The sequence below is a fragment of the Acomys russatus genome, chromosome 20 (genome assembly GCF_903995435.1).
Source record: "Acomys russatus chromosome 20, mAcoRus1.1, whole genome shotgun sequence".
Lineage (NCBI taxonomy): Eukaryota > Metazoa > Chordata > Mammalia > Rodentia > Muridae > Acomys > Acomys russatus.
This window is the reverse complement of record NC_067156.1, coordinates 49,876,509-49,901,249: the sequence shown is the minus strand read 5'-3', so window position 1 is coordinate 49,901,249 and position 24,741 is coordinate 49,876,509. Positions and strand designations below refer to the sequence as shown.

The 24,741-nt window shown below is 45.0% G+C and overlaps 1 protein-coding gene across 3 annotated transcripts in view; it reads left to right on the top strand.

Annotated features, from left to right (window-relative positions):
* The first annotated feature begins 4,105 nt into the window (after positions 1–4,105).
* Piezo2 (piezo type mechanosensitive ion channel component 2) overlaps positions 4,106–24,741 on the top strand; it is a 360,353-nt gene continuing 339,717 nt past the window's right edge. For all 3 annotated transcript variants that reach the window (XM_051163421.1, XM_051163420.1, XM_051163419.1), the window contains exon 1: positions 4,106–4,315. In XM_051163421.1, coding sequence (XP_051019378.1) covers positions 4,252–4,315 — 64 coding nt within the window. In that variant the 5' untranslated portion in view covers positions 4,106–4,251. The remainder of the gene's footprint in view (positions 4,316–24,741) is intronic.

Here is a 24,741-nt window from a genome sequence, read left to right as displayed (position 1 = left end):
TTTGACATCCTTCCTCTTTCCCATAGAGACACCACTTTATGAAGTTAGCTCATGAACAATAGCTGGTTCTGGAGACCCTTTAAAGATGCTAACAATACCTGAGAGGGTGGGACTGAAAGAGATCATTTCTGTATGGATTGATAGAGGAAATTAACATCTGGGATTAAGGTTACTTCTCCTTTTACACATGCCAACACACACAGACACACACACACACAGACACACACATCTACTAATATATAGACACACACATATAAAACATACACATGTATGCACATGCCAAGTAGTATATTTCATGCCGCTGCCAGCATAGCCTGTGAAAGAGAACTCCGTGACAATTCGGAGGTGAGTGTTGATGACTGCACAATGTGCATGTGTTGGCGTGAGGCTTCCTGGTTGGTTGAGTGAGGCTTTTGGGAGCCTTGCCATTCAGCCCTCTTGGATATTCGCTAGCTCATGACAAGTGGTTTGGATAACTATTGGGAGAGCATTTGAAGTCAGAAAGAAACAGACCCTCTGTGGTCTGAAGCACTAGATAAGTAGGCGCTACAGCCATCAGGGGGTCACGTTGAGTATTGTGGGGTGTTGTCTGTGGGAGTGCTTCTAATGTTAAACATACCTGTTAAACATACCCTCCTGCCAGAACAACGGAAATCTCTTTTTATAATGTGTATTGTGAGAAGCAGATACAATGTACTTACTGAACAGCTGACTGCCTCTGTGATTCCAGGATCCCAAAGCTAATTTTTACTGAATGGAACTGTCAATCAATACAGTACTAAACTGAATCTGTAAAAAAATACACACACACACACACACACACACACACACACACACACACACACGGGGCTAGAGATGATGGCTCAGCAGTTAGAAGCACTTGCTACTTCTTCAGAGGACTCAGGTTTGGTCCTCAGCATGCACAAAACAGCTCACAACCTTTTGTAACACTGGTTCCAGGGGATCTGGTGCCTTTTCCTAACCTCATTGGCACCAGGCATGCACAGGGCGCACATACATACATGCAGAAGAAATGCTCATGTAACTAAAACAAAAAAATTAAACACACACATACACACAGTAAATCTCGTTTTTTTTAAGCACTGTGTATGTTTCCCTTGTACATGTAGCACTCTATATCAGGTGGGTTTTATTATTTTACTTTATTTCCAGGTGAAAAAGTCAAGACCCCAGATAGTAACAACCAGATGAAGCCCTCATTTATCAGACAAGACCCAGACATAAGCTTACTCCCTTCTTTGTGCTAAGCCTACAATAAAGGATCATAATAACATGCCTGGCGTTGCACTCTAAGGCTTACCTTCTCAGCATGGCACATCAGGGGAGAACCTGAACAAGGAATTGTCAGTTGAGAGCCCGTGAGCCCTTAAAAAATAAGCCTGTCTAGACAGCAGTCCCTGCTCCTCAAGGTATGGACGATGATGAGTGGAAACAGTAGTGGTAAAAACAATTTTACTGGCTGTTGATATTCATATACCAGCCATGTGAAAATTCAGCCTCAGAGGGTAGAATTGGTTTAGTGACAATGGTACAAAAATCTCCTTGGATGCTTGTTTTCTGGATTCTGATAGGTAAACGAAGTGACTGAGTGGTTTGTTAACATGACTGTGTACCTAAGCACCTGAGAGCTTTGAAAATAAATGTTGTGTGGACTCATATCGGGCTAATTAAACCAAGGATTCTGTGAGTGTGGACACTGCCTGTTAGGATGTTCACAAAGCTCTCCAGGCAGTTCCAGCTGCAGCCAGGACTGAGCACCTTCAGCAGACCTTGTCTGGACACCTGGAATTTGCTCTTCAGGGAAGATGTTGGAAGTCCATTTGGCAGCCAGTGTGGCAGAGAAAGCAAGGAGTGTATTTGCTAAGACAGTTGCTTGTCCTGCTGCATCTCTTGTCATCTCAAAGTAGTGATTTTAAGGAAATGTAGACAGTTGTTGGTATGGTAAAGCCATAAGGACCACGGAGAAATAGTCAGAGAAAATGGGATGCATGCCTTGACAAAAAGTTATTTACAATTAAGGGTGTTCCTTTCTTCCTTTCTTTGTTAGGACCCAAGAACAAACTATACCACTGCACAATGTGTAGAACATTTCTTGGTAGTTTAGGTACTTTCCTTTTCTAAGGCCTTGCTTTTTTAGGCTCTTGCCTGCATGTGGGGGTTTCCTTAGGATACCAGCACATATAGATAGATGGTCTATGTTACCAGGCATCTTCACAAGCTTTCAACTGTATTAGAGAATTGATGAAGCCACCTGAACTCAAAGTGGAAGCTTACTGTATCACAGAAAAGATAGAGCCAGTTATATGGTTAAAGTGAAAGGGTGTTAATCTAAGAACCAAGAATTGCCCACTTTTTATTGGTCTACCCCATTGGTTGACCATTGCAGCTTTTACAACTAGCCCAAGCCCCCGAGGACTGTTGGGTAGAGGATGTCAAATGCTTCCTGCCACTCTTCTCCATGGACCAGACAGTCCCGAGTGGTTGTCAGTTTATTTGTATCCATGATCTCTTCCTTCTTGGTCTCTAGAACTTTCCATAGCAAACCAACAAAAAGACTCCGTTCTTAACTAATACAGAACCAGGAACCCAGATACACAGGAGCCTCCCTGCTAGAATCAGATTTGACTAGCTCTTGTCTGTAAAGCAAGAAAGTAGGAGGTTATTAGGAGGACATTCCCAGCCTCATCACACCGTCTTGGAATACAAAATAAGCAAGAAACAAAACTATCATAAAAACCATAGTTCCTGGAAAGTACCTAATATAGGTGCATATTGGAACCTCTTTGCTCAATCAGAAAAAGACCCAGAAATACCCAGAACCTATTCAGAGTGGCAACTTCTCATTAGCTTAGATACGGGCTAGGTCCCGGATGAATCTGGGTTTCTAGATCAATGCCAGAGAGTAGTGTGGACATAACAGAGGTGCTATATCCACAAAGGCATCCAAACGCTTAGCTATTGTGTCAGGTTTGTACATTTTCCCTTAGGTGTTAGAGTAATTCTCTGGCTTTCGACAGGCTCATGGCCGCTGCAGGAGGACAGTATGGTAAGATGCACGCTCAGAGAAAGATTATGTGAAGAGCCGCTCTTCTTAGAGGGCAGCAGCGGGCCGTGGCGCCCAGAGCTAGTCCAGTGAGAGCCCAAAACATGAGGAGCACAAGGTGGGGCCTTTGGCTGAGCTGGGGTGCTGCCTGGACGCTTTCCACCCTGGCAAGCAGCGCCTACTTCTCCAGGCACGCATAGGCAGGCGCGGCGCCGCTAGGAGTCGCCTTCCCATTGGCCCTGGGACACGCCTTCCGGGAGTGAGAGCTTGCAAAGTTTCATTGAAGGTGGGGAAGCGCGCGCCCTCCGGGGAGCGGGGGCTGCTTGGCTCCACCGTAGCTACTCAACCGCGGGTTGGGGATGCGGGGGCATCTGCACAGTTCCTGGACTTTCTTTTCTCTCTGAAGTCACGGCCGTGGCGCCCCGCGCTCAGTGACTGGGTCTTGGTTCCTGCCCAGGCTCGCGTGGTTCCTCGCGTGAGGACTAGACCCGCATTACATCCCCTCAGGCTGGTAGCGCGACCCCAGCGTGTCGAGAATGGTTTTGCGCGCTCCGCGGCTGGCGCCGGGTACTCCTTGGCCTGAAGCTGGGGGCCTCTGAGGCTGAGTGGAGCAGCAGCTCAGCGATACGCCCTGAGGCTGGGACTCCAGGACGCGGCTTCCAGAGCGCACCCGGAGCGCCACAGTCGGTGTGGGCATCGGAGCCTGGGCTGCGCCGCCCCGACACTCTGGCTTGGAAGGGATTCCGCTAGAAACTTTCGGCCATCCCCGAACGTCGCCTCAGAGCAGGCAGAGGACAGCTAGCCTCCTTCACTGACCCCCCCCCCCCCACCTCTCCTTGCCGCCCCTATCCCAAACCACTCCCAGACTGTCCCTCCCTTGGCTCCTTCCCAGGCGACCCCTGGAGCAGCGGCAGCTGGATTCTGGTTCCCCACTTCATGGGCGGGCCACAGGGGGTCGGGCGCCCGGCTAAGTGGCTGCAGAGAGCACCTTGAGCCCGGACTCCAGCCCGTCGAGCGTGCCCGGGGAGGGGGGGGGGGCGCGGAGAGATCACCACCAGCCGAGGCGATGCCAGGGCGGCTAGGAGCCGCTGGCCTCAGGAGGCCCTAGGCAGATATGGGCCTGAGGTCCAAGCTTTAGGGACCCTCGAGTAGTCCTGTTGCTCGGACTAACAAGGACCCACAACACGATGGCTTCAGAAGTGGTGTGCGGACTGGTCTTCAGGCTGCTGCTCCCCATCTGCCTGGCAGTAGGTAAGTGTGGTGTGCTCTTGGACGTGACTAAAGAAGACAGGAAGAGGAGGGCCTGGGAGAGGGCTTTCTAACAACCCAAAGGGGTCCAGAGCTCTGGGATTTAGTTCTGAGAGCCTGAGGCACAGTCTTGAGTGTCAGAGACTTCAGATACCCACTGATTGGAATGTGACAGTCCAGCACTCTTACTTGACAATTTAGGGCATAGGACCAGGGTCTTTCTGGGTCAGTTCAGGTAACCCGGATTGGCATCCTGTGGGATCCATTCAGTTGAATGTTGTCTCTCGTGGACTACCTCTAGAGGAGTATGGACTTGTGTATAAAGGATGCTACTACGGCTGAAAAGTGATTGTAGACAAGCGACTTTCCCTCCTGTAAGAACAGCAACTTACTAGGACACCCACCATCACCACCGCTGCCACCACCCTTCTCCAGAGTCCTCAGACACTTAGCACATTGTGTGACCAGAAGGGACTCGGGCCATTTCTCCTCCTCCAGCCTACACTCCAACAACCAAATAGAAGAAGGGAACAGTTCCAACAGTAGTAAAAAGAAAAGGGGAGATGAGGGCGTAGAAGCTGCCTTGATGAGTCTCTATTTTTACTCCCACAACAACCTCCATTAACTACAAAAAAGGCCTGGATGCTAAGGGTGTAGAGCATTGACCTAATCTACTCTCCTGGCTCCGCCAGCTTTCTCAGGACATTTAAAGGATTAGAAAGTGGAGTTCACTCCTTGGGGCAGACCAAACTAAGAAAGTCCCTCCAGGAGCACCTCATCTGCCTCAGTGGCTCCAGAGGCTTAGGGGAATGTGTAGGTCGTAAGGGGACAGCAGCTGCTGGACTCTACAAGTTTTTCCGCCGAGTCTAACATTTAGTCCTAGTCCTAAAAATGACAGAGCTCCCTCTGCTCCCACAAGAGCTGGAAAAGATACCACAGTACCAAGTTGTTGCATTTACAAAGAGATCCTTCCTTGCCTTCTCACGAAAAGGATCCTTTTTGTTTTTTTGTTTTGTTTTCTTTTTGTTTGTTTGGTCTGTTTTTTGTACCTTGACAGAGCTGTGCAGCTGGGAGTTCTGTGGATGCTCAATGTGTTCTTTGCTCAGGTAACTGAAAGGCAGTTTCCGGTGTTTGAAGACTTCTGGGAGAGAGTAGCAACTTTAGTAGAGAGCTGCCTCTGGGAGACCTAGGTGCTCAAAACTGCAGGAAAAAACGGGTGCTGCACCAGGTCTGCATTGACAGCTTGGTGCAGACCTGGGCTGTGAATTTCCAGGTTCACAGGCAGGGCCATTTGGTCAGCAATCTTTGTTCTGGTGTGTAGGAGGAGCGCAGCATACTCAAAGCCCCGGTGAACTTCTTCCTCTGCTAGTTTTGAAAGTGACTGATTTCGAAGAGGTTTCTTTTATGTGCATAGTGCACAGGTGGTGTCTCTGCTTCTGTCTTCTCTCTTGGATGCACCTGGCTCCTAGCCAATCGGATTTGCTAATTGGAAGCTACTTAGGTCCCAGGGACTTTTAGTTTGTTAAGACAAGGGGCTCTCTTCCCTGCTTTAAACCTGCCACCTGCTCTCTCTGCACTCCCTCAGCTGCAACCCTCTTCTTCTTCCCCTTACTGCTCTAGTGCCTTGCCTGGGGCAGTAGTTTTGCAGTGACTGTTGGAAGAACTAAGCAGGTGGCTATCTGGATCCATTCTGTGAAATGACAGCCTGGAATGGTCCCTTGATTGCCTGCTGTCTCATCTGGGGTTGTGGCTTCCCCAGGACTCAGTTCACTGCCCCTTTCCCCCAAGCCCCAGAGGCTGCAGAGTGTGATTTCCATTAGTCTTTGCTGATACATTCCTGAAGTCCTTTCGTGGGACAAATGCTCTCAGCCATCCAGAGGAAAGTACTATAGTCCAGAGGCTCCAGGGGGCCTTGGGCAAAAGCAAAGGCACTTCTCCAAAGCTGTGGTCCAAGCTTCAGCATGCCTCCTATTTATTCCACAACCCTTCCCTGCGGTGTCCACGTTTGCAAGCTTGAGCCAATGGGCTAGGCCCATCACAGGATGCAGATGGAATCTGTTCTGAGGTTGGGACTTTCTTTGGAGGAGCTGGACTTGTAGGGCCACAGCCCTGGCCCCATCCTGCCTCCTTGCAGGTTTCCTGGAGAGCTGAGTCAGCCCAGGCGTGCTGGCATTTTACTCCCACAGCTTGTGGGTTAAGGAGATGTGGGAGCATGCTAACATATTGTGGACATATGAGTATGTAAGACTATATACTTAGAGTGTGAATACATGTGGCTATGTGTTATGTGAGTGCGCGCGCGCATGTGTGTGTGTGTGTGTGTGTGTGTGTGTGTGTGTGTGTGTTAGTAGGTAGTGGTGCACAAGCATTCAGTTTATAGCATGTGACTTCTATCAGCCTCCCACTGATGGAGGGAAGAGGAGATACCCCTGCATGGAGAGGGAAGAACTTCTGGGGAGGCTCACCCCAGAAATCCCTTGCTTATTGGCTGTTACTTAGGAAAGATGACCCATGTCCTAAGAGGCCTAGTGCCTTGAACCATTACACCCTTAGGAAGACTGGGTAAAAATCACCTTATTTTGGCACTTGGTTCCCGTCTACAGGAAATAGAGATTTTCAAGGTTACTAGGGTTTTTTTTTTTTTTTTTTTTTTTAGGTCTGCTTGCTCCCAAGGTGCCACTAAATCAAATGTTCAGATTTCCCTAATATCCTGGGCATGGAGAGCACAACCATCTGCCTGCCATTAGAATCGATCTTGCATTTTAGCCATCTATTTTTATATCTGGGTAAGGCGGCCTTCAAAGCCGTGCCCTTACAGAAACTCACATACATTCCCTTTAAACCTTTTTCTTCCACGGGATGTTGACATCTTCCTGCAAAAGTGCTCTACTCTTTTCAATTAATGAGTGATATTGAAAGAGCACTGCCTTTGTGTTTAGCCCAGTGTTTAACTGTCTTTCTTTCTTTTCCGTCCTTCCTTCCTCCTCCTCCTCCTCCTCGTCCTCCTCGTCCTCCTCCTCGTCCTCCTCCTCGTCCTCCTCGTCCTCCTCCTCGTCCTCCTCCTCGTCCTCCTCGTCCTCCTCGTCCTCCTCCTCCTCTTCCTCCTCCTCCTCCTCCTCCTCCTCCTCCTCCTCCTCCTCTTCTTCTTCTTCTTCTTCTTCTTCTTCTTCTTCTTCTTCTTCTTCTAATAAATTGGCCCTCAACAAGAAACTAAACGGAAAGTGACAAGCGATGTCGGGCCTCTTGTGTGCAGGTGTTATGTTTCAACAACCAAACCAAACTATACTAGAATATGTTATTCTCCGTTCATAATGAACATCTGCTGACAGATGTGTCCATCTCCACAGCCAGTGGACATATTAGACATCTCCAGAATAATCTATTTCCACTTGCTGGCCATTTGATTTCTTTCATATGTGTAACATAAAAGAGAATGACAAAGTCTTCTATAATATGAAATCTATGGTAATTATAGTAATGGCTGATCATTGATGATCATATACATTTCATACTTATTTTCTTTCAGTATGAATCCAATTTGCAATTCATCCCTTTTTTCCCTTTTCCGTTGCTGAAGACTGAACCCAGGACCTTGCATAATCTAAGAACTGAAGCACTCTGCTAACCTTCCCACTTATCTTGAAGCAAATGACTTGAGGTCATCCCAGGATTAGGAGGGATTAGGACGTGTCATGGCTTGGTTTCTGTTGCTGTGGTAAACTCAATGACCAAAAGCAACTTGGGTGTGGAAAGGGTTTATTTGGCTTATAGGTTAAAATAAATCATGGAGGGAAGCCAAGATAGGAACCCAAAACACGAGCCTAGAAGCAAGAACTGAATCAGAGGCCATGGAGGAACAGTGCTTCCTGTCTTGTGCCCTCTGGCTTGCTTAGCTACCTGTCTGGGGATGGCTCTTCCCACAGTGGGCTCGACCTTTCTACAACAATTGGCAATTACAAAAATGCCTCATAGATAAGACAAGGCCACAAGCCAATCTAATAGCAGCCATGCCTTCCCCCTAGGTATGTCTTGTTTTCTGTCAAGTTGACAAAAACTAACAGCTGGATTTGAAATATGGGACTCCTTTTGATATGTGTGCATCCATGCTATTGACATTTCTTCTTACAGCAAATTTTCACTATTAGATACACAGTTCAAAAACTGCAAATGAAGCTAATTTTTATTTAAGCATTAGGAAGCTTTGAGGTGGTTCGTGCTGGCTTGATTGCTGTTGTCATAGCCCTCAGTGGGAAGAGGAGGTTTTAGTTGCTGAAGCAGTCACCGAGCTCATTGAAAAGAATTTTAATTTTGGGCACACCTTCTCAGCCTGTTTACTACCATTAATTACTTCTAGAAGTGAACGGTTCAGACCAGTGCTTCTCAACCTTCCTAATGCTGTGTTCCTTTAATGCAGTTGGTGGTGACCTCAACCATAAAATTGTTTTTGTTACTACTTCATAATTGTAATTTTGCTACTGCTATGAATTATAATGTAAGTATCTGTGTTTTCCAATGGTCTCAGGTGACCCCCATCCTCAAGCGGCCATGACCCACAGGTTGAGAATCACTGGTTTGCTGGATGGTGGTGGCACATGCCTTTAATCCCAGCACTTGGGAGGCAGAGGCAGGTGGATCTCTGAGTTCAAGGCCAGCCTGGACTATATAGAGAGTTCCAGGACAACTAGGGCTACACATAGAAACCTTGTCTCAAAAAACCAAGGTGAGGGGAGAGAGAGAGGGGGAGGGATGGGGAGAGAGAGAGAGAGAGAGAGAGAGAGAGAGAGAGAGAGAGAGAGAGAGAGAGAGAGAGAGAGAGAGAGAGAGAGAATGAGAATCACAGGCTTAAATACTTATGATTTAATTCTAGAACGAAATATTTCCACCCAGATAAGCAAGAGTGGTTGGTACCTGAGATGTGTGGGCTGGAATTCCATGTAGGTACCTTGCTTTGTAGGAAGTGTGTTTAGTCATAGATAGAGACCAGCACATTGCCTTGGGCTTCACCTTTCCATGAGGACATGTTGCTAGAAGATCATGCACTGCCTGTGGCTGTTTCTATGTGATTCTAGAGTTGTTTCTTTCTCTTTCTTCCTGTGGAATGGAGTCAGGAGTATTGCTTTCTGGGTAGGAGTGTGTGCAGTCACTTGTGCCATGCCTAATAAACTGAGGATGCTGTGTTACATTTATGAAGGCAATCAGGAAAGCTGGTCTGCCTACTCAGAACTCCTAGGCTAACAGGTGTGACCTGGGCCACGAGGAGGACACAGGAAGACTAGGATTCAGAGCAAAGCAACTTAGCCCCTTTATATAGTTGAGCTGCAAAGATGAGTGTGTTTGTGGCAGGTAGGATTTTTTAAATAGCCAGGCTTTTCTCACCACTGTAATGCAATGTTTTAGATACCAGTCTTCCTATTAATTAATTAATACATTCTGTCTAGGATTGTACTGCTAGTGTTTATTTTTGTCTTTGTGACATTATGTTCACACTCTATTTGATGTGATTTTAATTTTTTTTAGTGAAATTCTTTCTGTTTAGTCCTTGTACGCTAATCTTTGAAGTTACATAGTCACACTGTGTAGATTGTTACAATCTTTGCACAAATATTCATAAAAACTTAGAGTAAACAGTATAAGTATATCTAGATATTTAAAAATAATGAATAGGGGCTGAAGAGAGAATTCTATGCTTAAGAACACTTGCTGATCATTTAAGGGGACTAGAGTTTGGTTCCTAGCACCCATATGGGTGGTTCACAATCACTTGTAATTATTGCTTCAGGGAGACCCAGGACTCTTTTCTGGATTCCATGGGCATCTGCATTCATTTGTGCACATGCGTACGCGCGCTCACACACACACACACACACACACACACACACACACACACACACTATAAAAGAAAATAAACCTTAGAAAAAGAGTTATAAGAATATGAGGATACTATGTGTGTGATATATTAGAAACATTACATTTTCAGATTAATGTGGGATCAGGCAAATAAAGAAAATGTTCCATTTGAACGGAAGCTATACAGAAAACATTTAAGATTTTTTTGGGGGGCGGAGGAGGGAAGAGTGATTCAGAACACTTACTGTTCTCCCAGAGAATTGGAGCTTGGCTCCCAGCACTCATGTCAGGTGGCTTACAAACACAGCAACTCAAGCTACAGAGGTTCCAAGACCATCTTGAGACCTCACCAGGCACATAGAGGCAAGCCCTCTACACACAAATAAAATAAAAACGATATAAATTTAAAAAAGACATGCCATCAGCATTGGTGCTTCTTACATTTCTCAGTGTCTGCATGGTCACCAGACCCATCACGACAAGGCACAATCAAAAAGAGGAGGAGACCCAAAGCACATGGCATCCTGTCTGGAGAGGCACTGACTTGGAGCTTTGAATGATTCTAGACATCCTTAAACTGTCCAAAGATTAAGGGACCCATCACCTCTTGCTCGGCTTTGTGCTCTTGTTCTGGGAGGCAGAGATCTTCCCAGGCTGAGCTGCGTTCCACCCGTGAGCCACACCCCTAGTCCTTTGCTAGTAATAAATTGTTTTCAAAACTTTAGAGCAATAACACAATTTTCTTTTTTTTTTTTTTCAAAAGAGTTTTAAAACTCAATTAGCTTTCTGTCTCACTTGGTTTCTGTTTCCTATCCTTGTTCAGTTGTTCCTGTGGCAGCAGGACATGTGGGATGTAAAGTGATGCTCACTTCATGGTGGTTAGGAAACAAAGAAGGGCGGGCAGGGCCCCTAGAGTCCTCACAAAGACAGGACTGCAGTGACCTAAGTTCCTCCAACTAGGCCCCACCTCCTAAATGTTCTTGCGCCACCTCCAGTTACTCCACCACCTCCAGTTACTCCACCACCTCCAGTTACTCCACCAGCTTGAGACCAAGCCTTCAGTACCTAGACTTTTGGGGAAACATTCTAGAACCAAAGTATAGTACATAACACAGTTGACGAGTTTAAGCTGGTTTCAACGTCTCCTAGGTGATACCCAGTTTCTTCTGCTCCATTTGTGTTAGGATGGTAAAGCTTTGTGGTTATTACCTGCTGGTTTTTAACTTCCGCTTTGGAAATGAACCTGCATGAAAGCAGAGCTTTCATATTGCATGGACACAGTGGCGTGCTTTTGTATATGAAGTTCCAAGTCTTACATACATTTTATAAGAAATAATTGTGTGTGCGTGCATGTGTGCATGGATGTGTGTGTGTGTGTGTGTGTGTGTGTGTGTGTGTGTGTGTGTGTGTGTGTTTTCAGCTGTTGAGTAACTGGAGTGATTCTACCAGTCATCTGTGGGTTAAAAACTTTTCGGATACTTTCCTTAACTCTTAGGAAGCTACTGATTCTGTGACCCAAACTGAGGTGATTGTCCCCTTGTGTTGTTTCAGGTGTGAAAGCCAACATCCAGCGTTACCCTCAGCATCGTCAACATCACACACACACACACACACACACACACACACACACACACACACCCTACCCCCATCCCCTTCAGGCTTCTCTGCTGTGTGCAGGTTCTAGATCAAGCAGCAGGCAGGCCTTCAAGAGCCCTTTGCCTTTCCCCATCTTTACCATGTGTACAGCTGATGTGTACCCCATGAGTTGCCTGAAGCCACCCAAATACCATCCTTCAAAGGAGTAGATTTGCAGCTTCTCTTGGGGCTCAGGGTTTTTGCCTGAACCTCAGTCAAATTGGGCAGATCCCTGCTGCCTTTCCCACCTCCAACATGGCTTTACTGTGAGCCCAGAAAACTGTCATTCCTGCCTTCTACTGGTCAGCCTCTTTTCTCTAGTTGATAGGCTACCCTTTGGGTTCTCTCCTTCTGGAGTCTTCTTGTCTAAACCGGTTTCCTTAGCAGAAGCCAGCATTATTTCTCTCACATGGCAATGAAGAAGTCTGGAGTGGATAACAGACTTAGAACATGCCCCGTCTCACATCAAGGGCCCAGTGCTTATATTTTTGTGCATCAAAAGTTAGAGAGTTGCCTCTGAGCTGGGGACCCTTCACTGCACCAGGCACTGTGGGATTCTAGAAGGTAGCACTGAGGGGCAGCACTTAGCCACAGAAGGCCAGGCGCATTGTTTCTATTGATGGAGAAAGGAGGCAAACGGGGATCAGGAGAGTCTGACTCGCAGAGGTCTACAACATCCCTTGGTCATGGTGTTTTTTAAGTGAATCAGACAGACTAATTCTGATGTGGTCTGTATTAAGTGGAAGAAATCTTGTTCATATGAGAAAAAGTCTAGCTTGAATCACCAAAACAGAACCACAGCCAGTTCCCAGGCCAGAGCAATTTACACACACAAAACCCCTTAAAGCACTAGGAGGGACCTTGCCAGGAGACAGTAGCAGTCACAGTATTTTCTTCCTTACCTTCGAAAATAGTTCTCTTCATTTTGGGTACAAATGCTTGGGTTGGGCTAAGATGACTACTCATTGGCCATATATCAGCTATTGTATTTCTCTCACTTGCATATACTTCAGATGAGTGGGGTAAGAGGTCTAAGATGCGAATATGGGATAATCTATATATCAGGGGACTATTAGGGGCCGGGGTATTAATGGATATTTGGAGTTTGTTAAGAAGAGTCCAACTGAGAAAGTGGCAAACCCTTCCTAGGGCTGGATCTACATTAAGGAAATCAAACACACAAATCTTTATGGCACATGGTTTCTGACTTTTGTCAGAATTTCAAACTTCGTTTGACATTATTCTGCTGGGGCAAAAAGCTGGATTGTGTGGTGGCCACACATCTGGCTTTGTCATGTAGCTGTGTGACCTCAATCACGTTATGGAGCATCTCTGCTTCTTGGATATTTCATCTGCAAAATGAATGGATGATGACAGAATTAAGCTCCTAAGAATGCCTCAAGTTCAGATGACCCTGAATGGCAAGGCCTTCGAACAATGCCTTTATTTAACAGCTCTTAATACTCTAGAGCTGTGACATGAGTCACTGTTACATGTTAAGGAGATGTACTGGCTGGTTTGAAGATCTGCTTGCCACTAGCAAGGAAGTTTCATGGGCAGACAATGTAGAGTTCCAGTCAACACTTATGGCAGTTACAGAGCACAAAGAGAGTTTGGAACACAGCCTGTTGAAAGCTGAGCCTGGTGCTGGCCTGCACACCCTGATGCCCGTCAGATCCACTGGAAAGTCTCTGTGGCTTTGCTCATTGTAACCTTGGATACAACATGTCAACTCTGACATCTTTTCTCCTATAAAACTCTTTCGCAGACAGAACACATTACATTGTCCCCACAGCCTTATCTGGCACCTTGTGTATACTCGCCACAGTATTGTGTTTTTTAGGACTAATCTTTTCTTCTATGCACCTGCAAGTTCAAGGTCTACTTGTGGTCCTTGTCAGTACCCTCTCATTAAATGTCTTGATATATAGCAGTCATTTAAGCCATCTTTATAAGTTGTAGCTTTTCCCACTGAAAAGATTAAATGTGATTATACCAATACAGATGTCTAGCAAGAGCTCTAAAAAGCCCTCAGCCCCCTTTTCCCCGTGAATATATTAGAAATCTTGACGTAGAGGTCCTGCTTAGCTTCTCCTACTTAATAGTTTTTAAGTTCCTGACTATAAAACTCACAACAGGCTAATTTATCCACCATACTTTTCATAAGTGAGAATACTTACTACTGTGGCGACTAATATCTGCTACCTGCTGTGTAGAGCACAGAGAAGGAAAAACCCACTTGATAATGTGAAGTTTGACCCAAGTAACATCCTTGAAGTGCATATTATTTTTTTTAAAATGCTTTTAGCTCTTCTGGAACCACACACATCGATCTGTTTTCTCTTGTGGTCGAATCCTTCAGGTCAGCACTTCTGGCCACACGTAGAGAAAAGGAGGAGGAAGATAGAGTTTTAACAAGCTGGTGATTTTCTTTTCTTAACTGAAACACAATGGGAATGAGTTACAGTTATGTGCAAGATTGTGTCGTCTGTCTCACCTCTTTTCTCTGTTTCCCCAGACTGCACCTGCTTGCTTCCTGCAGCTGGCTCTGACACTGCAGAGGGAATAGAGTCCCCAGGGGAAGGGGCTTACTCTGGTGGCCTAATGAGCGAGTCTGGATCCCATTAGTAATGAACCATGCACCTTTGTCCTCTGCTCCTCAATGGCTTCACATCTCGCTTATGTTCATGATTCCCACAGCATTACTTCTGCCTATCACGTTTGAATGTGAAGGATGTGGCTGCAAATCACCATTGCTAGTCTTTTAGGGACATCTTACTTTCACTGCCCTTAAGGAAAGGCTAGGAACTGCTAGTGATTTTTTTTTTAACCATGTGGCTACTTCAGTGAGAAATGTACAGGTCAGTTTCTAAAGGAGCACCATTCTGATTTAGACTTTTAGTTTTGATACTCTGGAGTCATGTGGATTATGAATTCATTACCAGGGATGGACATGAAGTGCAACAAACTGCACGGTCACCTTTGGTTTGGAATTTGCAGCATGATTGTTAAGAACCAGAACCACCCAAAAGGCCCATTTACTAGTCAGTTGGCCACAAGAGTCCCCTGATGATCATGCCTGGCTCATTCCTTCCCCTTGCTGACTCCTTATCTCCTCTGTGGTCCTCCCTGTCAGCAAAGACCCCCACACACACACTATCCTCTTTGTGCTGGGGAAGGCCCTCCAGGAAGGCCCTAGCATGTCCTGGAAATATAGGACTTTTACCATCTATAGCTCATGTTTAAAAAGAAAACCAAACGCTATTGTAACAGTGACCCAGGCTGAGTGAGAGTATAGAGACAGACTTATCTGAGAAAGAATTGAATAAAAAAACATGTATTTTGAGTAAAATGCTTGATTTAATCAGTGTAGTATTACAATGGTACTATAGACCTTAGGATCTTTGTTTGCTACATAAGTCTGTCGTCCCGAGAAGTGTTGGGAAGGCTACACAGAATCTGCAGAAGTGTCTGGAGTATAAACTCTGTCCTTCAAGGCCCCACCCTTCCCTCTTCTCCATTTTCAAATTACATTTAAGCACTTGCTCACACTGGGTGTATCCAGACCCCTCCCACTGGCCTTGGTGCCCAATGTCTATTTAGCTGCTAAGCAGTACAACCTTCATAGCCAGTGCCAGCTCTGCTATTGCAAGGCAGACAGCTCTGCCATGGCACACAGCTCTGGCCAGTCCTCTTCAGCCAGGAGAAAGGGTTAGAGACAGGTTACAAGGGTGTGGAAAGAAGGCATACTGTAAAGTGCAGATATTTTCTTGGGATTCAGTATTTTGCTGAGGCCTCTAGTTCCCTAGGATTGCTCATTAGTAACTGTAAACTTATTCAGAAATAATATCCACAGCAACGTGACCTTGGCTCCTGCATTTCTTCAGAGTCTAACCACACTCCCCTTGCCACCCAGCGCTTCCCTGGGCTACAGGTAGAAATGCTTTGGGCTGTTTTTATACATTATGCCACACTCACCTGGGTGTATCTCAAGATTCAGGATGCTGAGGTAGAAGGGTGGTGGATTCAAGGCTAGCCCCAGTTAGATGGGATATCACACCCACCCACACCCACACCTACACATATATGGGTTAGTTACAGACTCTGAATGTTACAATGTACACACACACACACACACACACACACACACACACAACACACACACACACAGGCTGGGGATGTGCCTCTGTGGTAGAATACCACCTGCCTACCATATGTAGGAGACCAGCCTTGATAGCCTGAATGCAAGTTTTGGTATATTGGTTTTCTACCATATTGTTTGTTTTAAAGGATGGGACCCAGTCCTTAAAAGCAGCTGTTAAGTTGGATACCCACCTGGTGTGGTGGCGTACACCTCTAATCCTAGCCCTTGGTAGGTGGAGGCTGGGTAATTAGGAATTCAAGACTATTACAAAGAGGGAATGAATCCCAGAGATTATTTGACCATTGCAACACTGGGATGCTCAAGGCAGTCCAGCCCTACTTAGATTTTCAGGTTGGGATCTAGTCCTGAAATGCGTGTTTCACACGTAGTGCTGCTTTTTGAAGGAAAGACGCTGGCCAAGCAAACCCTGCAGAGTCTGTAACGTGAGCTGTGCCGTCACAATGCTGAGTACATTTCAATATGCATGGAATGAGTGCTTTAAAGTCAAAATGAAGTGAGGTTTTAATAGTCCACTGGTAGTTCTGTTTCTTTTCATCATTTCTCCCTCCTGAGATCTATGTACATTTCCCAGCAGTCATCAAACCCTACAGTAATGGGAGACCACATGCTCCCAGCACTTGCCTTAAAATAGCCGTTGCTTTTGTTTACTTCAGATGTCAGAGGAAAGACATGTCTGCCCTTTATTTGATTCCTCTCTCTTCCTTACTTTTGGTGTAACTGCTTTCTAGGTTTCTTTTCTGGCTGCCACCCCAAAAATGTTGGATAATCTAAAAAAAAAATCTAGTGTAAATGTCCATAAGAATTATTGCATTTCTTGTTTGTGTATTTCCAATTTAGTTGTCAGCACTTCATGTTAATCTCATTCCTTGATAGAACCAGAAGAGATGTTTTTGCTTGCTTGAGTTTTCTCTCTCAAAGAGCTAAAGCACAGACAGGGGTTGATTTGAAAAGTGTTCGAGAATTCTGTCTGTAGAAGTATAGCTCAGTAGTGATCCAGCCGTGTGTAACTCAATACTGATCCAGCAGTGTGTAGCTCAGTAGCGATCCACAGTGTGTAGCTCAGTACTAATCCAGCAGTGTGTAGCTCAGTAGTGATCCAGCGGTGTATAGCTCAGTAGTGATCCAGCAGTGTGTAGCTCAGTAGTGATCCAGCAGTGGGTGGCTCAGTAGTGATCCAGCAGTGTGTAGCTCAGCACGGATCCAGCAGTGTGTAGCTCAGTACTGGTCCAGCAGTGTGTAGCTCAGTAGTGATCCAGCAGTGTGTAGCTCAGCACGGATCCAGCAGTGTGTAGCTCAGCACGGATCCAGCAGTGTGTAGCTCAGCACGGATCCAGCGGTGTGTTTGACATTCCTGCCAAGCCAACTATTGTTAGGAACTGAGTGCTACAATATTTGGAAGTAATTTTTCTTTGCATAGATTTTCAAAATATTTTTTAAATAAAAAAAATGTTCTTTGACAATTTCATGCATGTATATATGTATTTTGATGGTATTCAGCCCTTTGGTATTCTCTTCCTTGTCTTTCACTCCTGTTGGAGCATTAGTTTCCAGAAAGCTCTCCTCTTTCTTTCACGTATTCTTTTGTCTGTTGTCCACTGAATCTGATTAGGATTGTTTACATGAGCACGGAGCTTGGGTAATTTATCAGTCCTTACACACCTCAAGAAAATGGCTCTCCCTTCCTAAGCAAGCATTAACTGCCAATAGTTCATCAGCTGCGGGAAGGGTCTTATGGTCCCCACCAGTCACCCATGGTAGAACATTGGCAGGCTCCATCTTGTTCAGATAAGCACTGCCCATGTGAGTCTATGAGTACCATGTCTATGTCATGTCCAGAGACGGCATTTCACAGCATCCCTCTCCATCTTCCAGCTCTTGCATTCTTTCTGCTCATCTTCTTCGATGTTCTCTGAACTGTGGAGGATACGCTATAGATGTTATGTTTAGGGCTGAACACGTATTAGGTGTTTATTCCCAGTACTCTGACTAGTTATGACTTTCTGTATTAGCTACCACCCATTACATTAAAGATGTTCCTCTGACTGAAACTGAAAAGTAGCACTGGCCTATAGATATAAATATCTATAATAAAGTTGTTAACATGTTCATTTAGCAAAACAACAGTAGTAGTCCCACCTTAGGAGCTAAAATACTCCCAGTCATGGGCTCTTGACCAGGATTACAGTACCAGGCATGAGATCCTATGGAATGGGCCTCAAATCCAGTCAGAAAGTGATGGGTTACCCTGGTGGTTATACCACTATTACACCAGTGGGCACATCTTGCCTGGCATGTCAGTGTTATAATATGCAGGGCACAAAACTGGGTAACACTCCTGGTACCTCCCAGCAGCCTGTTTAGCACCAGATGGAACTCTGAAAGACAGCTGTCAGGGACAAAGCTTCTAGTTCAATCCCAGCTTTATTTCTCTGTGTTCTATACATAAAATGTGTGGCGTCTTTAGCAATAAGGACCTACAATTTAGTTTGGGCAAGCAGTCAGGTACAATGGTGTACTGGCTGGTTTTTGTGTCCACTTGACACAAGCTTGGGTCATCAGAGAGGAAGGAGCCTCACTTGAGAAAATGCCTCCTCCATGAGATCCACCTGTAAGGCATTTTCTCAATTAGTGATCAAAGGGGGGAGGGCCCAGCCCATTGTGGGTGGTGCCAGTAAGCAGCACCCCTCCATGGCCTCTGCATCAGCTTCTGCCTCCAGGTTCCAGTCCTGTTTGAGTTCTTGTTTCATCTGGAAGTGTAAGCTGAACAAACCTTTTCCTCCCCAACATGCTTTTTGGTCAGGGTGTTTTAGTCGCAGTGATAGAAACCCTAACTGAGACAAATGTTAATAGCCTGTGTTGTTGTGCGGCCTCTAGGACCTCTCTGACTAATAGCTCATAAGGAGGTATGCCGTAAGTAGTGCTGGAATTTTCATTTAATAACTCATAGCTTCTTGAAGTAGTATTATACACCTACCTATTCAGGGTACCTCCATTAATATTATAAAAAAAAAAGATTACAAAGCAGTAGCCCTCATGTTACCTTTTTCTAGGTTCTTAGATGTGCTTAACCTACCCCAGTTCTCTCCTCTTCCCCACCTCCCCACATCCTCTCCACTTAAACCGTACTTCATCTGTCTCATTTCTTTCATACTAATGGGTTTGCTTGTTGCTGTCTGCCTTCATCTTTTCTTATTTCCCCAGGCTAATCTGTCTGTTCTGGGACCCTCAGAATCTAATTTGCCTGGCCCATGCTATATCTATGGCATTTCCTGTGGGCCCAGGCAACAGTAAACACCCAGCACCTCAGTGCAGTGCCCTATATGCTCACATGGCAATGATGGAAGTGGTACCTTTGTGCTCATGCCTCCCTTTGTTTAACTGAGGCTGAGGTTTTTTTTCTTTCACTTACAAAATAGAGGTAATAATGATATCAATATTATAGGGTATCTGGCGAGTTCCAAGACTGGTGTAGAGCTTGGGTGGCAGAAAAATTGTCCAATATGTCTTCAAGGTCTTCAGTACTATGACAATGAATGAGCCAATGACTGTATTTAGCAGGTGTGCATTTACTAAGTACAGATACTGTGAGGCTGACATTTAATTTAAACAGCAGTTGATGTATAAAGCGCGGCTCCCAGCTCTGTGACTGTTCGAGGCATGTCTGAACCTTTGATGTCGTTACCTACAGAGTTCAGATTTGACAACTGCACAACCAAGTTACAAACCCAACAAACAGAATACCACAAAACATCTTATATTGCTGTAAGTAAGCTCAGGATTTTGTGTTTGACCAAATTCATAACTACCCTTGGCCACTTGCAGTCCCCAGGCCATGGGTTGGACATGTCCATGTAATGTTCACAGTGGTGATTGCTGACGGTGGCCATTGTGTGTGTCAGGAGTGTTGTGGGTCATGGGCTATGAGAAGTTGTGTGGGAAGAGGCTCTCTGATAGGCTGTGCAATAGCCCTTTTGGAGAACAAGATAGAGAAAGGCCCTGCTGGGCAGGGGTAAGGCATCCCTTTTCCCCCAGAACACCCTCAGGGATGATTCAATAGATAAAGCTGTCCTCTTTTATAAAAAATAATTTAATTAATTTATTCAGATTACAACTAAATTGTTATTCCCATCACTTGTATCCTCTCATTCCTCCCTCCCTCCTGCCTTCACCCTATTCCCCTCCCCTAGGTCTATGACCAAGGGGGACCTCCTCCTCCACTATATGGTCATAGACTATCAAGTCTCATCTCGGTAGCCTGCTTATTCTTTCTCTGAGTGCCATCCGGCCTCCCCATCAAGAGGAAATGGTCAAATATGGGGAACTAGAGTTCATGTCAGAGTCAGTCCCTGCTCTCCACACAACTGTGGAGAATGTCCTGTCCATTGGCTAGATCTATGTAAGGGTTCGATGTTTACTGCATGTATTGCCTTGGTTGGTGCAGTAGTTTGAGCAAACCCCCCTGGACCCAGATCCACCCTTCATGATGTTCTTCTTGTAGGTTTCTAGTACCCTCTGGATCCTTCCATTTCCCCATCCTCCTACATTTCTCTCACCTAGAGTTCCAATAGTATGTCCTCACATCTATCCCAATTTCCTAGTAAGTGAAGACTTCCATGGGACATACCTTTTGGACTTGTGTCCAATTATAAGTGAGTATATACCATGTGAGTCTCTCTGCTTCTGGGTTAGCTCACTCAGTATGATCATTTCTAGTTCCATCCATTTGTCCACAAATTTTGGGATTTCCTTGTTTTTAATAGCTGAAAAGCTGTCCCTCTCACACAGTGCTGATATCTCTGGGAATATCAAAACATGAGCCCAAATGCCTTAAACCAACATGGCCAGTTTTTGTGTGGAAGACTGTTTGGCTCTATTCCTTGTGATAGTGTTCTGCTGTGGTTGGGAGTCAGACTGAATGGAGCACTCACTCAGCAGTCCCTAGTGTCCTGAGCACTTGACTGCTAAATCCAGGAGTAATGCAGGGGCTTAGGGTAGTTCAGGGCTAGAGCTGGAGAGCATGTGTGCTTAGCCTGTACCAGGCAGGCACTTCCATCCTGCAGCTCATAGAAGGCCACCGTGTGTGGCCACATGGAGCCACGATACCACAGCCCAACACAGAATCATGAATTTATTTAAAGCACGATGTTTTATTCTGCAATTCATTTGTCTGAATAGTGCTTGAATGTGAGCTTTGAAGATGACCATGTAGTGTTGCAATGTCAAAGAATTGAACGTGCCTGCACCAAGTACTGGGCTTTATTCCTAGCCATAACCCCCAAATTAAAAATTAAAAAAAAATTACAAGTTCAGAAATAAATACTGACTGGAGTGTTTGGCAGTGGGGGTGGGGGGGAGTAACCAGGCTTGTCACACAGATGCTGACAGCAACTGGTCATGTATGTGCCTGTCTATCTTCCAGGAGGCTGTACTGTCCTTTGCAGTTGGGTGTGAGAATTACTTGGGAAGCCCCCGAGTTGGAGTTGTGGAGAGTTCATGCTGTTGCTTTTGGCTTATCTTATCCCACACTTCTAGCCACTTCATTCGGTCAAGCAGACGAGGGGCAATGCTGACAGAGACAGCCCAACACTTGGCGGGGGGGATTGGCAATGCTGAAAGAGAGAATCCCAAATTACAATCAGCTGGGGCTAGGATGCGGCCCTTTCCTGGGCTCTAGTCTCATTCCCTGGCAGAGAGCTTCTAATGCTTGCTTTGAACTTTCTTCCTTTCTTTCATGATGGCCATTGCAACATGACTTCCTTAAGTCAGATTACTTTTCCCTGAGGGCCAAGCCATTTCTGAGAATGGAAAGTGTCTTGTTTTCCTCAGATACATAGAGCAATCAGTTCGGTTGTATGGAGGGTAAGAATGACTTGCTTTTTTCCTCTGGCATCTTGAGATGTGGAAGTTCCATGTCCAGCTTTGTGGCACTGTGACACTGTGATGATGCTCATACCTTGGGGAAGTTGCTTGTATGTGCCGGACTATGTTGTTGAACCATATTAACGCCTTTTTCCATTGTAAGTTCAAGAAGTCGAGGATAGCATTGTCCTGTCTCACAGTCCCTCTGCTTCCACTTGGGGTACCTGGAAGCTGTAGGGCTGGGCACTGTGTGTGTGTGTGTGTGTGTGTGTGTGTGTGTGTGTGTGTGTACATTTGTGAGAATTATTTACTAGTTGCTAATGGTTTGTGAAATAAGCACACTTTTCTTGAATTCACATGTGAAGAAATGGACCGAGAAAATAGGCTTTATGAGAGAAAAAATGACTCAGAAAAATAAAGATATATTTTTATTGTGCACACATCAGGAAGGGGTGGGCCAGGACATGGAATTCAAACATTAGTTTTTCATCTTTAATCCAGGATACATTTGGATATCAGTACATTGCTCTCAAGTGCTCCAAGTCTTGTAAAAAGCCTCTCATCTAGCTTGGCCAATGTATTTTCTCTATTTCTGCCAGAATGATCGTTCAAAGTAGAAAATCTAACTGTGCCTCTTAGCTGAGTCCAGTGCTTAAAATCAAGCTTTGGTGTTTGGATTCAAGTGTTTCATTCCTTGTGAGGGGAAAGGAAGGGGGTTGGGTCCTTGTTGGGATTTTCATCACTTCTCTATCTGGAAAGACCTCCTCCTGTCTCTGCAAAGGCTGTTTCTGGAATGTCAGGAGCAAAGCTCTGCCAGGATCCGGAGGGCAGGAGGGGAGGGTAAGTGACCCTTCACTTCTGGAGACCCGTGTAATAGACTGCCAGCCACTATGGTCATTTCTGCGGAGAGTTTCTACAGTGAGGCATCATGCCCTATAGGTGTTTACAGCTAGCAGTTCTGGATTCTGGTCTATTGCATAGGAACTGTATTGTATGGCCTGACACAAAAGATGGTGACTTAAGAATCGCAGCAAAGTCAGGAAGAACATGGGAGTAATTCCTTAAGTCGTTGCCTTCATTCCTTCTGGGGCTTTTATATCAAGTATTTTTCTGACTCTAGAGGAATGGGAATAGTCACATGATCAGATCTATGGTGTCCCCATCATCCAGTCAACCAGCAAATATGTGCCAAGCACAATACTACATATACTTATCTGAGCTCTGAAAAAGTGTATCTCTTTTTTTATTCATTAAAGGAGCAAAAATCACACCCCCCACACTGTACAGTCTGATGTTTTAGAATATGTATCAATTGATAAATTGCTAAGTGCCTAGATTATTTGACATCATGTGAATGTAGGATTCCTACACGGCACACAGATTAACTTAACACCCTTTTCATTCTTGAAAATGAAAAAAAGTTCACCAAGTCTTCTGCCCTCATGTTTTATACTAATACATTGTGGTTTCTCCTAGTGAATAAAATTGAGTGACGTTTCCCTAAAATGTAATTTATGATCACGACTGGAATCAGAAAGTCTATTTCATTGGACAGGATTAGCAAGTGGAGCACATGCTCTGTCTGCCATGTTTCAAGTTAGCATGTTATCGGCAGTGAAAGCAAAGTGTGGTTATTTATGTCTAGCAAGGCAAATGTTCCATTTAGTCTATATGAAACTCTTAAGTGTAACTCAAAGTAAGCATGTGTGAGTTGTTGAATATATATTTTGGCTCTCTTAGAAGAAGACCTATTTTGGAGAAAGTGAGTAACATTTTTAAAGAATATTTTGGTAGCTGCAAATGTATTCTGTAGGCTCAATTTTCTTAACAAATATATTTTGTTATGAACTTATTAACCGAGAGTACCTCACTTATAACCCAGCTAACCAAAACAATAGGACAAGAGGATTAAAGAATACAATAATGTCTCTTCTTGGTAACCTGCTGTCCTGCCTCTGAGTGCCACCAGGCCCCCCCCTCCAGGGGACATGATCAAATGTGAGGCACCAGAGTATGTGAGAAAGTCATATCCCACTCTCCACTCAACTGTGGAGAATGTTCTGACCATTGGCTAGATCTGGGTAGAGGTTTAAAGTTTACCACCTGTATTATCCTTGGCTGGTGCCTTAGTTTGAGCGGGACCCCTGGGCCCAAATCTGCCTATCATAATGTTCTACTTGTTGGTTTCTAGGACCCTCTGGATCCTTCTACTTTGCTATTCTCCCATGATCCTATGAGCAGATACAGGGGGAGGTAATCCCCCTCAGGAACAGTCATAGGGGAGGGGAATAAGGGGAAAATGGGAGGGAGGGAAGAATGGGAGGATACAAAGGATGGGATAACCATTGAGATGTAACAAGAATAAATTAATAATAATAATAAAAAAGAATACAATAATGAAACCATAAGGATATCAGTTCCAAGGAATGATTCTCCTGGTATAATCAGCAGGATTTCTTCTGCTGGAACCTGGAGCAACCAGAACCTGGAACCTCAGCCAGATCCCAGATCTCTAAGCCTTCCCTCAAGCAGTTCTCTCTAGGAGCATCTCAAAGTGGAGCATAAACAGCCAAAACTATACCCAGTCTCCAAAGACCCCGCCTCTTGTTTTTGGCTCACATTTATACCTCCTCTTAGATTTGTTCAAGGATGTTTTTCAGCTGGGTAATAACCAATCTCCCCCACATGGTGGTTTGACTTCTAAGGGAATAAACATCACCTGCTCTCTCACAGTCTTTTTCTTATCCCCCACTTGTGATCTAAAAAAAAAAAACAAAAAACAAAAAAAAAACAAAACAAAAAACATGTTTATCTCTCCTTTAGTGTTCAGTACAATAGATTATTAAATTGCAGTGCTTACTTAAAACTACATTGGATGGATAGATGACAGATAGATGAATAGATGGCTATATGCATAGATTGG